The sequence below is a fragment of the Eschrichtius robustus genome, chromosome 15, assembly GCF_028021215.1.
Source record: "Eschrichtius robustus isolate mEscRob2 chromosome 15, mEscRob2.pri, whole genome shotgun sequence".
NCBI classification, from domain to species: domain Eukaryota; kingdom Metazoa; phylum Chordata; class Mammalia; order Artiodactyla; family Eschrichtiidae; genus Eschrichtius; species Eschrichtius robustus.
Genome location: NC_090838.1, coordinates 19,332,639 through 19,349,468, shown reverse-complemented (window position 1 = coordinate 19,349,468; position 16,830 = coordinate 19,332,639). Strand labels below are relative to the sequence as shown.

The 16,830-nt window shown below is 35.2% G+C and overlaps 1 protein-coding gene across 10 annotated transcripts in view; it reads right to left on the bottom strand.

Annotated features, from left to right (window-relative positions):
- The window catches only part of NCOA1 (nuclear receptor coactivator 1), a 264,345-nt gene that overhangs the window by 100,304 nt on the left and 147,211 nt on the right, over window positions 1-16,830 (bottom strand). For all 10 annotated transcript variants that reach the window (XM_068564107.1, XM_068564108.1, XM_068564105.1 and 7 more), the window contains 2 exons: window positions 15,513-15,669; window positions 2,213-2,318 (listed from right to left, as the gene is read on the bottom strand). In XM_068564107.1, coding sequence (XP_068420208.1) covers window positions 2,213-2,301 — 89 coding nt within the window. In that variant the 5' untranslated portion in view covers window positions 2,302-2,318; window positions 15,513-15,669. The remainder of the gene's footprint in view (window positions 1-2,212; window positions 2,319-15,512; window positions 15,670-16,830) is intronic.

Sequence of the window (16,830 nt, the reverse complement as noted above, 5' to 3'; positions counted from 1 at the left end):
TGTTCACTGTAATACTACTGGCTGTTCAGAATGAAAATTTGTAACAGAATGGTTGTTTACCCATAGGAAATGTCTATCTGTAGGGAAACAGATTTCTCAAATACGGTATATTCGTGTAATACAATACTTATCAAAAGTTAACAGAACTGAATAAATCTATTTATCTTTATGTCTAAAGATCCATGCTGAAAAGTATACTGTAGAAAAATACACATAGTATTATATAATATATAAATTTAATAAACATTCTATATTGTTCACAGATACTTATATATGCATAATCATTAAAAACAGATTGAAAGAATTAGAGACAAATCAATTTTATCATTAATCATCTTACTACTTTTATTTGAACAAAACTGCAAATACGTGGTTTATATGTGGTGGGTATACATCGTTTCCTAGTCTCTATTCTTTTATAGGTTAAAAAATTTTCCCCAAATAAAAATTTAAAGTAAAATACAATAGTTTTATCTATTTATTCTTAAATTAAGAAGGACTGACATATATAGAAATAGACAAGAACATTAACTCTGACAACACAAACTGAATTGCATTGATATCAGCATTCCTCCTAGCTTCTGGACACTTACCTATGATTATGAGTACTTAGGTTATCATCGCTCAGTAACAGTTCTCTGAACTGATTAAGAGAAGTAGTCACTTTTCTTTCCCCAACCTGAAGCCCTGGCACTCTCCTGTAAAAATTCTTTCTTTGTCCTCCCATGAGAAAAAGCATGTAATCCAATGACAGAAGAGTCTTCTGCCGTTTTACGCTCTACATCAATGATTATCAACTGGGGGCCATATTGCTTTCCCTGTCCCCAGGGATATCTGACAATGTTTGGAGACTTTTTTGGTTATCACAACTGGTAGGACATTTTGGTTATCATAATTGATATAAAGATGCTATTTGGCATCTAGTGTGCAGAAGCCAGGGACCCTGCCAAACATCCTACAATATGCAGGATAGCTTCTTGCCCACAATGTCAACAGTGTGGAGGTTGAGAAACCTTGCTCCAGATCCTTGAAGGTGAATGGAATAAAATCCCCACTCTTCTCTCAGGTAGGAAAGCTGCTGTTTTGATCTGATTGAGGTTCCTTCTCTATCTGGCATTTATTACAGTCTCCTTAGCAATAATTCTCTTTTGCCTATTTGATGACCACATTCCTTATTAACAACAAATATTTAATTCCACAGATATTCATTCTTTAAAATCCTGATATTAACAACTTTTTTCTTTGTTCCACTAATACCATAATATACTGAAATAGCAGTTAAAGATGTACAATGGATTCATTTATTCATTTGAATATTAAATATTTTCTGTGTCCTTACTATATATGTTAAACATTGTGCTAGGAACTAGGGATAAAATGGTGAGTAAGGACAAAGTTCTTACCAAATGGCAGCTTAGCCTGTAGTAGAGAACTCATGAAATAAGCACACAAACTAATATAAACCTGAAATTACAGATTATAGCTATAAAAATACATGTGAAATAGATACAAATGGGGGAGATTTGACCTAATAGTTAATGGAAGGAAGAGAAGGCTCCCTTTAAGAAAGTAATGACTAGGGCTTCCCTGGTAGCACAGTGGTTAAGAATCCCCTGCCAATGCAGGGGACAGGGGCTCCAGCCCTGGTCCGGGAAGATCCCACATGTCACGGAGCAACTAAGCCCGTGAGCCACAACTACTGAGCCTGTGCTCTAGAGCCCGCGCGCCACAACTACTGAGCCCGCGTGCTACAACTACTGAAGCCTGCGCGCCTAGAGCCCACGCTCCGCAACAAGGGACGCCACCACAATGAGAAGCCTGCGCACCACAACAAAGAGTAGCCCCCGCTCACTGCAACTAGAGAGAGCCTGCATGCAGCAATAAAGACCCAATGCAGCCAAAAATAAATAAATTAAATAAATAAATAAAAAAAAAAAAAGAAAGTAATGACTAAACTGGTATTTGGAGAATGCATAGGTGTTGACTACAGGAAATCTAGAGGGAGCAAGCTGGTTGAGGGAGCAGCATGTGTAAAGGCCCTGGGGAAGGAAGAGAACATGGTAAGTATGAGGGACTCAGAGAAGGCTGGTAAACTTGGAGTAGATGAAGCAAAAGCTCTAAAGTGAAATGAAAATGACAATGACAATAAAGTGACAATGAAAATGATAAAGCAGCTCTGCCAGAAACAGACTAAGAAAAAGAGTGTTCCTACCTTGATGCCAGTGTGTCACATGGCGATCCTTTTCGCTTATGTGAGTCTGGGTTAGCAGGGTCAGATGAACTGTCCCCAAGGCCACTCATGTTGAAAAACTTCACACCTAAAAAGGAAGGAAAACAGTAAGAAATCTACCCTAATGAACTATCCAACTCTGGGAATAGGAAGCTCCCTTGTGTTAGAATATATCTAAACACTGTGGTTTCTCAATGAATAATTACAGCCATCATAAAAGCATCCACATTTATATATAAAAGCACAGGAGTCATCAGCTATTTAGTGTTTCTACACTTTCTTTTCTATACCTGTAAAATAAAATTAGTCATCCTTTATAAAATCATAGAGATCAATTAGGATGAAAATATTGTTAGAATAATTAAATAGACAATGAGATTTTTTTAAAGAGAAAAAACCACTTCATATGTAAATGTAAAAACTGTGTAAGTGAGAGTCAGATAGATTCTTTTTTATATTTATTTATTTTAGATTATTTTGAAAAGGACTTAAAACAACTTTTACTCATAAGGTTTGGGATTTTTATATTGATAGGAAAAGAAATAATACATATATGATTAAAATTAAAGCGATGAACTAGATTTGGATTTTGAATTGTACTTACCAACTTTGAATTCCATACTCCTAACCTTTTGCTTATGCAGTCAGGCGACAAAGATCAAATGTTTAGTCTACGTTAGGATCTTGTTATAGATGCCAGAGAACACAAAGTCATTTCCCCTAGCATGTCAGCCAGGTCTCTCTCTTACATGTTGTGCCAGTCAGTGACTGCACTTAAAGATCCCTTCTGATCTGTCCCTATCAACCACTATTCTCTACAGAATCTCTAACGAAACTCGGAATCTCATCTCTGGCCTTATACTCATCACTACCACTTAGATTTTACTAATGCCAAACAACACACCTCTTATTCTCTTCCATTCCATCTACCCTTGTAAAAGGAGAGGCAATTCTTGTTAAACGGGAAAAACCTTTAACTTTTCATTAAATTCTAAAATTATTAAATAAATACAGTGCTGCATGTTAGCAGCCATGCTTGTAAAGTTGAGATCCAGAAGAATTTCTCACATGACTTTAATTAATATGCCAGAATAAGTCCTTTTTCTCTAGTCCTAAAACTTCCTCTGTCTCCAGCTCTTTCTCAGTACCAAAGATTGCCATACCCCCTTTTCAATATAAAAATACCACCTAGAACTCTAATCATGACTTTATTATTCCATGTAACCAAAAAGGCACATTTCTAATTTCTCCATATTAGACGTGCAGGTCATGAAATTTTCCAGCTCCTAGGATCGCAATCTTGTAATTATTTTTTACTCTTCTCTTTTACTCCTCGTTTTGTATCGGTATCCACGTCCTGTCAATTCTTCGTTAACAGGAGATCTTACAGTGTCCCCTCCTTCTTCATTCTCAGATACAGTTATGATCCTTACTTGGAAGCAAATACCTCATTCTAGATTCCTGCAAGATCCTTCTATCTTGTTTCTCAATTCCAGTCACTCTCACTTCTAATGTGTCCTATAAACAGCAGCAAAACCATTCCTGCTCAAATGGCATTTTCAAGATATCACTTCCCTGGTAAAGAATCAGCTTAATTCCCCTACTGCAGCATGGTGGTTAAAAGCATGGGCGTTAGGGTCAGAAAGGCCCTGCTTAATCATTACCTGCCTGTTCCTGGGCAAAGTGCTTAATCTCCTTAAATCTCCTATTTCTTCATCTGTAACATAAGGATAATAACTATACTTACCTACCTTTAGATTTGTTGTGAGGACTGAATGAACAGTGCATGTAAAGAGTGCACTGTAGGTTCCTAGAGAATGTTGGTTATTGTTATTATCTCCCCTTTAGACTAGGAGCTCCATGAGGGGGGTAGTGTTCACTCAGTGGATAACTCATCCCATACTTCCTCACCGACAAATACAATGGACACTTTTCATTCCTCCACTCACTAATGCTCGATAAATGCTAACTTATTACTATTATTTTATTGGACTGTTTGGAGCAGCATCTGAAACTGTTTCCTTCTGGAAATATTGTCATCCATTGACGTCTGTGATCCTATGCTTCCCTCATTTACTTAAATAAATCAAGCATCTATCATGTCTCAGGCACGGTGCTAGGAGCTGAGCAAATCGCGGACAGCAAAATAGAGGTTCCTGCCCTCGCAGAGTGGGAGACATAAACAAATAAAACACAAAATTAATATGTAATTTCCTTATAGTGATAAAATCGTAAAGGAAAAGAATACGGTTCATAGAGAAAAACAATAGAGGAGACCTAATTTTAATTGGGCGATCAACTGAGGCTTCTCTGAAGAAGTGATGTTTAAGCCACAGACTGAGAGATTAGTAGAATTAGTGTGGTTTTCTACTTTCCTTATTCTCAGTACTTTTGCCCAATCCTTTGGGGTTAGATTTCCTCATGGTTCTAATGTCCTACGCCTCCTTTCTCCTCATACTATACATTACTCTGGGGTGATATCACTCACTCAACATGGTTCCAAAAGAAAAAATCTCTAAACCAATTACTCCTGAATCTCCATCTCTAGCCCAGATCTCCTAGGTCTCAGACCCATAACCCCACTCCTTGCCAGATAACTCTACGCAGAGGTCACAGAGGCACTTCAAATTCAACTTTCCAAATGAACTTAACATCTCCTCCTTACGCAATTTTTTTCTCCCAGTTCGTACACTGGAGTCATTCTAGCCTCTTCTCTCATACCCCACATGCAAGCAAACAGTAAGATGTGTCCATTTTTATTTCCTAAATATTTCCAAAATCCACCCCTTTCTTATAGTCTCCTCTCACCTGTTGCTGAACTATTAAAAACATCACAGTTTTTATGGTGGTCTCCCTGAGCCACCAAAGTAGGCTATCAAAAACATAAGTTTGATCATGTCAATCTCTTGCTGTAAACCCTTCCCTAAATCCTCACTGCCCACAGGATAACATTCAACATAATATACAAAGTTTGCATCAGTTCCCATCTATTGTGTGTCCATTATAGAATTTGGTGAATGAGTGATTAAATGTTTGTCCAATCAAGTTTAGCCCAACCTATATAAACAATATATAAACAGACTATATATATTATATACTACATATAGTCCCTATATACACATATAGATTATATATGTTAATTTTAGTTTCAACACTAAGGAAAGCCTTTAAAAATAAAATCCTTGATACTATCCCATCTTCCCAGCAAAGGTAAACATTAGTCAAGAACTTTAAATTGATCTCAATGTGGGTAGCCCAAGTTAACTCAGCAAAAAGTATTTATTGAGCTCCTACTACATGCCAGCTTCTGTTCTAGGTAGTGGGAGTTCAACTGTGCATGAAACTTATAAAAAAATCACTGTCCTCATAGAGTTTCATTCTATTGTGAGGGAGAGAGAAGCAAAATTAAAAAGTAAATTATAGAGTATATTAGAAGGTGATAAGTATTATGGAGGAAAACAAGGCAAAAACAGAGGCTTAGTTTTGTGGAAGGAGAGGGGCAGCAATTTTAAGTAAAGTAGTTAGGAAGGGCCTCACTGAGAAGGTGCGACATCAGCAAAGACTTGAAGGAGGTGAGGGAGAGAGAATGACATCTGGAAGAAGAGTGCTCCTGGCAGAGGAAGGGCCATACAGCCTGAAGGGCGGAGCATAACTACGCTTTTTGAGAAACATGAAAGAGATCAGTGTGGGTAAAACTGGGGAGTGAGGAGCAGGCAATAAGGCTGCATCATGTAAGGTCTTGGCTGAAACCATTTTAAAGACTTTAGCTTTACTCTGAGTGAATTAGCCAGTCACTGGAGGATTAAGAACAGAGGAATGACAAGGTCTGATTTTCATTCTAAGACTTCCTCCATGAACAATAAGCACATCTTTCTGATCTCAGTAATTTGGTATCTAAATAAGTTTCCAGCTGCCAAATGGAGATTTCCATTTGGATATCCCACGTCACCTCAAATTCAACATGTATAAAACATGATGGGCTTTTAAGTTCCATATTTCTATTAATGATACACAAATGAGATGAACTGCATTATGGATTAATGTCATCATAGAAAAACATTTATTAAACCTCTTGTCGGGGGGAGAGGAAGGCTCTATATGACAAGGAAAATAATTACAATTTAAGGTGGACAGCCTCAATGCAAAGGTCAATATGCCAGACTTGCCACCACAACCAAAAAGATGTTGAAAGACCCGACAATGGCTTTGTTAGCATCCATTCTCAAATACAAAACTAGAAAAATCAGCTAAGTGATATATTACTATAATGAGTAAGACTGCTACCTTCTTCTCCTATGGAGAGTCACAGAAACATAAATGAGATTAACCAGATACCACAGAAGTAAAGAAGCCACTTAATTTTATTTTTACTTAGAAATAAAATATAAATATATTTCAAAGTTTATTAAAACAAAAAATGAAATTATGTGATAAATTCATAATAATAAAGAAGCATCAATGCTAAATTTTTCAACAAAAGTAGAAATAAAAGAGAGAAGAAAATGATGAACAGGAAAGAAAATGAAAGATAAGACTTTGGAGTTCGCTAAAATCCAAAAGAAAATTTAACCAACTCCTACTTAATGCTCAGCTTTACTTAGCTGCCAGTCTTCCCTGCCTCCTAAGACATTAGGTTATACCTATCTAAGAATTTACCCATCTGAATTCTATTGGCTCTCAAAATACTGCTGAGCATATATTTCTTATGATAATATGCTATAAAATTATAATTCTCTTGTTTGTCTCCTCTTCTAGATTGTGAACTCAAAAACAGTTACTAGATCTTTTTATTGTATATCCAATATGTAACATAATGTCTAAAAGATATAGAAGCTAAAGTAGGTGATAAATTAAGTAATTAAGTTATTTTACTAATATGACATTTAAATTTTTTAAAGAATATTTTAGATTTTTTATAATTAAATATTTTCTGGAATCTTTCATAATGTTTTGGAATTCTTTTCTATAATTGAGAAATTGAGCTTTCTTGAAATCCTTGTTCCCCTGTTTTCAATGGAAAAAAACAAACAAACAACTACCTTCTTGGTCTAGAAATTTGAGAACATCTCTTCTAATTCTGAAAAGGTTAAGATCTATTTTGGAGAAACCTCCTACTATATTTCACAGTACGATAGAGACACAAAAATATGTTGCATTTATACAACTGTAAACATAAGCAATACAATCTCACAGTTCGGATAATTTTGAGCAACAAATGAATCTGGATTTCAAATGAGATTCCCCAGACTATGCTAAGTCAGACTACTGGCTGGAGACTGACATCTGCTAAATTTATCTGAAATTCTGGGGTTGAGGAGACATCAGACAACAATTCAACAGCAATTCAATATCTGGCTTACCAAAATAAGAGCCAATAGTAAGAAGCTATGAGAAAGTCACCAACAATTTGCTGATGATATGATTCTGGTATTACCTGCTTTCTATTTACAAAACACAATAAAGAAACAGTGGAATGCAAAACCTCTGATGAGTGAAAACTTTTACAGCTGTTCTATTTGTGGAATGGCTTTATATTTGGCAGTAAGGGAACTTAAACAAGGTTCATTAAGAAAAGAAATGTTGGTTTCAGGAAGCCAATTTACATATCACCTTTTAAAAAAAGAGGTTAGGTTTCTAAGTAGAAGTATGCTGTTGATTTAAAAAGAGTTGCTAAGTTATACACAATCTCATGCACTCTCTAGAGAGCAGTTTTTGGAACTAGAAACCACACCTACCTCTGTTCAAATGGACCAGACTAAACCAAACAGGTTGGGCTGAAGAAATAGGTCAGTGCTTTATATTTCAGTTGAATTATAGATTTCTACATAAGAAATTTGTCACTCACCTCCCAGATTTAGCTGAGGACTGCATCATTTGAAAAATAAGTAACAATTAGTTAATAAACAGCTCTAATAATATACTTGAAAATGCTAGCAAGCAATTAGCACAGAGAAGCACAGACATGAGAGGGACACTCTGAGAGTTAAACCTCCCCAAGTTGATAATATCACACAGGAAAAATCGTGACAAATAAAGAGCTCCTGCACTGGGTAACTGCCATAAAGAATGTTTCCCAAACTGGAGTCCTCAGACACCTAGGGTTCTCTAAAAAAAGTTTTCAATTTTGTCTTTTCACTTCAGTGACAATTGAATTCTTTCTCATGTGATAAGAAAGGATGGGGACTTTAGGATTTCTACTGCCCTTTTTATGGTTAAATAATTTCCCATTGTTTGGATATACCACATTTTGTTTATGTATTCATCAAATGATGGCCACTTAGGTTTTCCATTACTGGGGCTATTTAACAACAATGCTGCTATGAACATTTATGTGCACATTTTTGTGTGAACTTGTTTTCAATTCTCTTGGGTACGAAACTACTAGGTCATATTGTAACTCTAAATTTTTGAGGAACTGCCAAACTGTCTTCCACAGTGGCTGTACCATCTTAAATTCTCACCATCAAATGTACAAGTGTTTCAATTTTTCCACCTCCTCACCCAAAATTGGTATTTTCTGGTTTTTTAACTTTACTTTGATTATAGCCACCCTAGTGGGTGTGAAATGGTATCTCGTTGTGGTTTTGATTTACATTTCCCTAATTACTAATGACTTTGAGCATCTTTTCATGTCCTTTTTGGCCATTTGTATATCTCTGGAGAAATGCCTATTCTGGTCCTTTGCCCATTTTTAAACTGGGTTGTCTTTTTATTGGTAAGTCATAAAGAGTTCTTTATATTCATGTCTAGATCCTTATCAGATATATGATTTGCAAATATTTTCTCCCATTCTGTGGATTATCTTTTCACTTTCTTTATAGTAACTTCTGATGAACAAGAGTTTTTAATTTTGATGAAATCCAACTTATCTACTATTTCTTCTTTGTTTAGTAAGTACAACATCTGGGCTTCCTAAGACAGTTTCTACTGACTGCTATTTTTCCTGTGTATGGGCCATACTTTTTTTGTTTCTTTGTATGCCTCCAATTTTTTGGTTAAAAAACAGATATTTTAAAGCTAATGACTGAACAAGGATTTCCTTAAACATCTGGAAACAAGAATTCTCTCTGAACCCACAAAGCAGGAACCAAAACTCAGATCGTGGTTATCCCTGGCCCAGAGAAGAGTCCCTGCCACATAAGCCTCTGCCATAAACATGCCCATATCTTAACTGCTATGGCCAGGAATAAAAAGCAAAGGCAAAGAAACAGATTCAAAACAATAAGTTCTTAAAAATAGACGTGATTTTATCTTATTTCATTGATTCTATAAAATGAGATTTTTTAAAGTGCTTTTTGTAAAAGAAAATCCTGTGCAAACTCTTCTAAATTTATTACACTAATAATAAAGACATTATCAAGGACTTGGCAACTTAACTTCTAAAAGTATATAATATTTGAAACAATGTATTTAATAAATTTATGTTTACTACTAAAAGTTTATTCTACAGATCAAGAGACAATGCTTCCTTTTTCTGCATTATTTTTTTCTAAATGGAAAGAATAATTTGGAAAAAGGGTTAAAAAGTATTCTATGTTTTCTATTAGCAAATATATAGGAAGAAGAAGAAAACCAAATAAGTTTTAAACCCCAAAGTTTAAATTCCTCATATTGACTTTATTTAAAATTTAATTTTTTAAGATAAGAAATACACATATATGCATTTGCCTTGTTAAAATACTCCTATTTAGGAAAAACAGTCAGCATATGAAACATGTTTATGGCAGCTATTGTATTAAAACAGTTTGGCAAAAATATCCTTAACATTTCCTTGTAAATCTACAAAGCTAGATGATTCCAGTTATTTTAAAATGACATTGGGTAATTGTAGATATACTGTACATGTCTTCCAAAAATCAGTTCTACATTGTTCTAACGTGAAAAATATGTTGGTATTAAAAAAAAGATTAAAATCAGTCTTCCTGACTATAGCTATCTTTAACTATAAACAACAAAATAAGTATTTGATATTTACTTGCATGTGCACAGGAGAACAGTTTATAGTAATCTAGTAAAGAGGTAACAGCCTTAAAAAAGAAAATGATGGTCATAGAGACAAAAATTAAGTGACAAAAATGTCAATCTCTGTCTTTTTCCACGAACTTCACCCTCTTTCACAGATTCAGATACTAATGAGCAGAAAAACAGCTAAAGCGGGGGCCAGACGAGACTGAAGATCAACATTAGACATAGATAATCCACAGATGATTATCCAAAACCAAATAACCACATTTACTATATAAATAGTAAATTTATATTATTTTATTACTCCAATACCTAAAATAAAGAATTAAGCCCCTGATCAGAAGTGGTTCAATTTCTATCCAATATCTAAAATACTCCAGTATCTAAAATAAAGAATTAAGCCCCTGATCAGAAGTGGTTCAATTTCTCTCGAACATTTCAGAAACTCACTCTAAAAAAGTTAAATGTACATATATAAACCAACAAAAGAAAAAAAAATCATATTGAAATTTGATCTCTAAAGTTATAAGGTGGCAGTAATACCAAAATAATAGAGCTGCATGGGTCAAAATAATCTGCCAAAATAACGGAGTTGTATTTTGAGGGCATTAGAAAATGATCGAGTCAAGTTAAACCTTCAGTTAATTTCAGGATCATCTCCCCAGCAGGAGGGGAAGGCGCAGAAATTAAATCACAGTACAACTCTAGCTACAATCTTCATTGCCCACATTTATAGAAAGGAGATGCATTTTTAAAAGCCCAGCTTTAAACCTAAGTCATCTTAGTTGATTCATTTATATTTGGTAAAAACTTTATTGATATCCATTGAAAAAATGAAAAAAAAAATCCCCAAGCATCTCAGGTGAATAGCTGGTTAAACAACATCAGTATCTCCTCAATAAAACACTAATTTATCTAGCTATATCCCTTCCAGTGTAGTACCCAACTAAAGACTAACTCTAAACAAGTGAAACTTAAATTTCACTTCCCAGTGTTCTCAATAAAATAATAACTATGAAAATCATGCTTATAAATTTTAAACTGGAGACTCAGACTTATAAAATTTCAGAAGAGGGATCCTAACAATTGTCATCTCATACAGTGCTTCTCAACTTTTTGACTATAGACTACTTAGCACATACAAAATGCCTATCCTGCCTATTTCCACTTTTACAGTATAAAGTTAGTAGTAAAAAAGAATTTGAGAGGAACAAAATAATAAAAAGGTTCACAGAAAAACGTAGGCCCATTAATATGTATTCAATTAAAGGATATGACAATGTAATAATATATATTGAGTGTTTATGTATCTCACATATATGAACTCATTGATTCCTCACAACTGCCCTATGAAGTGTGTATTATTATTATCTCCACTTTACAGAATCACTGACTGAGTTCAATGGTTTTATCTTACTAATAGAGAACCTATGGGCTGATGATGACAACAATGATGATGACTAACACTTTTATAGGATTTACTATGTGCCATTCTAAGCATCTAACATAGTATTTACTTATAAACCTTACTAATGCATTTACTCATAAGATATGAGGTATGTAGTATTATAATCCATTTTAGAGATGAGGAGACCAAGGCACAGAGAGGTTACTTAATCTGCCCAACATCATAAGTAGCAGAGGTAGAAATCAAATGACCAATTCTTAGGTAATTTGGTTCCAGAATCTGGCTATGTTTTAACTTATATAACTAACCTATATAACCTAACCTTACATACTGATAAGTAGGAAAGTCAACAATAGATTCTAAATTTTGCTTTTACCTCTACACTAAAATGCTTCTTCATTAGGAAAGTCTTCAGAAAAGCTGACATTAAGTTATACCACATCTAAAAATCCTGGGTGGTTATTTACAAAGTTCTCAAACACACGAAAAGAGAATCTTTCTAATTCTTCACCCAAACATCACATAGAAATAAATAAAATTAATCATACACCTAATCCTGACTTATCTTCTATGGTCATTACAAATAAAACCAATTATTTCTTATAAGATGTGATTCACCTTAAAACGTAAATGTACTATTCCTTCAAAATCTAAAGTTCTGCCTTTAATTTGTCCAAAAGTTTATAAATCTTGGATTCTAAGATTATATGTATACATATGCACACATACATAAAATTCCTTTCAATAACATCTAAATAAATCATCTTTAGGAATCTACCTTCTGGAATTTTGGGATCCTATCATGTTTTAACGGACTTTCTCCTGAAAAAAATCTTCATGGGCTTCGTTCTACCGGGTAAGATTCTCAGTAACAAAACCATGAATCTCCAAAGTCCCATATCATAGTCTCTTTAGAAAGGAACATAGACGGAGACAGACAAGCTCAAAATGAGTGCCACTGTACAAAACAGCTGGCCTATACTTTTTCAAAATGTCAATATCATGGAAGACAAAGAAGAGCTGTAAACTATTCCAGGTTAAAGGAACCAAAGAGATGTGACAATTATGCAATGTATGATTCTCGATTAGACAACTGATTAAATTGTAATATAGACCATATATTAGATAATAATAATGAAAATGTTAAGTTTCCTGAATTTGATTATTATATTGTGGTTAAGTAGGAGATATTAGGAGTAAAAGATCATAAATGTCTACGACTTACTCTCAACTGTGATTCATCATCATCATAACGGTGATGGAGGAGGAGGGGCAAGAGAAGTAGCAGTAAATACATACAGAGAGAGAAAGCAAATGTAACAAAATGTTTACAACTGGTGAAACTGGGCAATGGGCACATAGGTGTGCAATCTACAAATCTTGCAGCTATTTGGTATGTTTAAAGTTGGTTTGAATAAATGTTAAGGAGAAATATAAAAGGTAAAAACTTTCATTGTGACATGAAGAAAACATGACTTTCTCAGAGTCACTCACTGAACAATGAGTTAAAGAAAAAGACACCCAGCCCAGAGTTCAATCACTAGATACTAATCTATTTTCTCTCCCTTTCTCTTTCATAAAGTCCAGGTATGAACATTTCTGTCTAAAAACTCTTAAAGAGAGGACTCTCCTACATGATTAAAATTTCTCTTAATTATAATACATCCTACTCTGCAAAACTTTTTTCTTAATAATCAGAATGCTTATTAACTTATTTCTCTCTCCTTATTGAGAATCAACAGTCTGATTTCAAACAACAGAAACCTTAAGTTAATAAATACAATGTATCACCAGTTAATAAAAGCCATAAATCTGGAGCGTGTTCGTTCCGGAAACCAATGAGATTTTAAAGAGAGAGGTAGTAGGATCAAATGAGTATCTTCTCAAATCATGCTGCACCACCAGTCCTTGCTTTAAAGTTCTCTGCCAATTCAGTCTTGCCTCCGTCTCCCAAATTCATTATTTATTCCAAACATAGGCATTGGTTGTCAGCCAACCAAATTTAATTGCCTTTAACTTCTATGATTGCTAAACCCCACCCTCCAGGGTGACAACTGTCTCCTCCTTTAAAAGTGGGTGGGTGGGCTTCCCTGGTTACACAGCGGTTAAGAACCCACCTGCCAATGCAGGGGACACGGGTTCGAGCCCTGGTCCGGGAAGATCCCACATGCCACGGAGCAACTAAGCCCGTGTGCCACAACTACTAAGCCTGCGCTCTAGAGCCTGCAAGCCACAGCTATTGAGCCCACGTGCCACAGCTACTGAAGCCTGCGCATCTAGAGCCCGTGCTCCGCAACAGAGAAGCCACCGCAATGAGAAGCCCACACAGCGCAATGAAGAGTAGCCCCCGCTCGCCGCAACTAGAGAAAGCCCACACGCAGCAACGAAGACCCAACACAGCCATAAATAAATAAACAAATAAACAAACAAATAAATAAATTTATTTTTTTAAAAAAGTGGGTGGGTGTGCAATGAGTCAGAGATGGGAGTGGTTTACTGGGATACTAATATTGTTCTACTTCTTAACCTGGATGGCATTTACACAAATACATTCAGTACATGATAACTCAAGAGTTATACCCTTAGGGCTTCCCTGGTGGCACAGTGGTTAAGAATCTGCTTTCCAATGCAGCAGACACAGGTTCAAGCCTTGGTCCGGGAAGATCCCACATGCTGCGGAGCAACTAAGACCGTGTGCCACAACTACTGAGCCTGTACTCTAGAGCCTGCGAGCCACAGCTACTGAGCCCTTGTGCCACAACTACTGAAGCCCACATACCTAGAGCCAGCGCTCCACAACAAGAGAAGCCACTGCGATGAGAAGCACGCGCACCATAACAAAGAGTAGTCCCCGCTCCCCGCAACTAGAGAAAGCCCGCACGCAGCAACGAAGACCCAATGCAGCCAAAAATAAAATTAATTAATTAAAAGAGTTATACCCTTAAAATTTATGATTTTTATTTATATATGTTATAATTCAATTAAAACTTCCTGCTGGAAGTCTTCCCCTTACTTGGTTCACCAGTTTCTGATTACTCTTCAACTTTCTAGTCTCGGCTTGGTGCATGTTTATTTTTCTCACTATAGGCTGCTATGACCATTGTCATGTTCATGGATACACTAGTTCTATTCCTTCAGTTAGCTCACAAACTCTTAGAAAATAACAATGTAAAACTGCTCAAATGTACAGAATGGACGCTAGATGTAAATAGATTTAATGACTGGATTATAATAGAAATGGAGATATGGGGATATATGTATATGTATAGCTGCATCACTTTGTTATAAAGCAGAAACTAACACACCATTGTAGAGCAATTATACTCCAACAAAGATGTTAAAAAAAAAAAAAAAGAAATGTATAGACCAAATCTGGGGATGGTTCAGTATAGTTTTTCCCCCTGCCATTTAAAAAAAATTTTTTATTGGAGTACAGTTGATTTACAATGTTGTGTTAGTTTTAGGTGTACAGCAAAGTGAATCAGTTATACATATACATATATCCATTCTTTTTTTTTTTTTTTTTAGATTCTTTTCCCATATAGGCCATTACAGAGTATCGAGTAGAGTTCCCTGTGCAATACAGCAGGTTCTTATTAGTTATCTATTTTATATATAGTAGTGTGTGCTGCCATTTTTAATTCAGTAAGGACTTGAGCATTTCATAGTTAGATACTGATCTGAACCAGTATTAATTTCAATGTGCATTACAGTGGTTTACAAAGTATAATCTATAACTTTTCTAACATTTTAATTTAGGAATGCCAGCACATATTTTAGAATAACCTTGAAGCTTCTCAGATCAAAGACATATTTCCATAAAAAATAAGAGTCAACAAGTAATCAATCGTTCTCACACCATACTTTTGCAGAAACAAAGCTCTTTAAAAACAGAGCTACAATTCCTACCTGGGAGACTTCTTTGTTCATAGTGAGTCCTCAGAACATATATGGTCAAATCTGGTGCTCCAGAGGGTAGCTTCCAATGGAATGGGGGAAAGGTATTTTCCAGAGATGGCTCGAGTCTCTTCACTCTTACCTCTTTTAAGGTCAATTATGCAAACAACTAAAACAAAGGAGAAGAAAAAAATAAAAGCAGAAGGGAGGTTAGATTGTCATTTTATTCTCTAAGAAATAATAAAGGTCAGAAATGCTCGGTTAAAAAAAAGAAAATACAACTTTTCAGGCCAAATGGAAAAACACTTCCAAAAGACGATGGATGAAGATCTGATTTTACAACTGAAGTCCTTCTGGTACCTGGATATATATTCTTATTTAAGACTGCTGCTTGAGTAATACATAATTGCATTCTGCCCTTAATCTCCTGATTTTTCCTGGCTGCAATTGTATGTTCACCTTTCTTTTTACCTATAAATTCTGATTTTTAATGTTTTCAGTTTGCATTTAATTCCTTCTTTCATTTCTGTAATACTTCTATGTATTAAAGTTACTACGATACTTAACTTTCAAATTTTTTATTGAAAAAGTTTACAAAAATTTTATATTCCTAATACCTAAAAATAAAATTCATTGAGCTCTGGTTCCAGTAAAGATGAACTATCCTGTATTGGACTAACTTGCCCACAGATAACGATGATTAACTCTGGACAAAATAAAAATTACTCAAAGACACTGAAAAGTGACTAAAAGCAGGCAGAAACATAGGGAATTTGATCACTGAAAGAAAGGAATCATACTGAATAAGATCTATACTTATAAGACTTTCCCTTAAGAGAACTCTTCCCAGTATACCCCTTAAGTACTACTGGGAGGCTAGACCTAAGGGAGAAAACCACTGTCTCACTGGCTTTAGGCATTAGAGAATGTAGTTCAGAGCTGACAGAATGCTAGATAATAGGAGGAGAAAATCATGGTAGGAAGGGCAGTACAGTAAGGGGGTGGGGGACCTTAATTCTGTATGCAAATTTTCCTCAAATCCTTGGTTGATCCAAGTACCCCTATATAACCATACCACAGATGAGACTCCCTTTTGCTGTTTATAATCATACACTCCTCACTCCCTTTTTCTTAACTCCTAGCAACTACTTATCTGCCCTCTATTTTTAAAATTTTGTCACTTTGAGAATATTACAAAGATTGAATCAAATAGTATGGAAACATTTTGTATTGGCTTTTTTCACTCAGTATAATGCCCTTGAGATCCATCCAACATGTTGCATATACAAATAGTTTGTTGCTTTTTATTGCTCCATGGTTTGAAGGTACC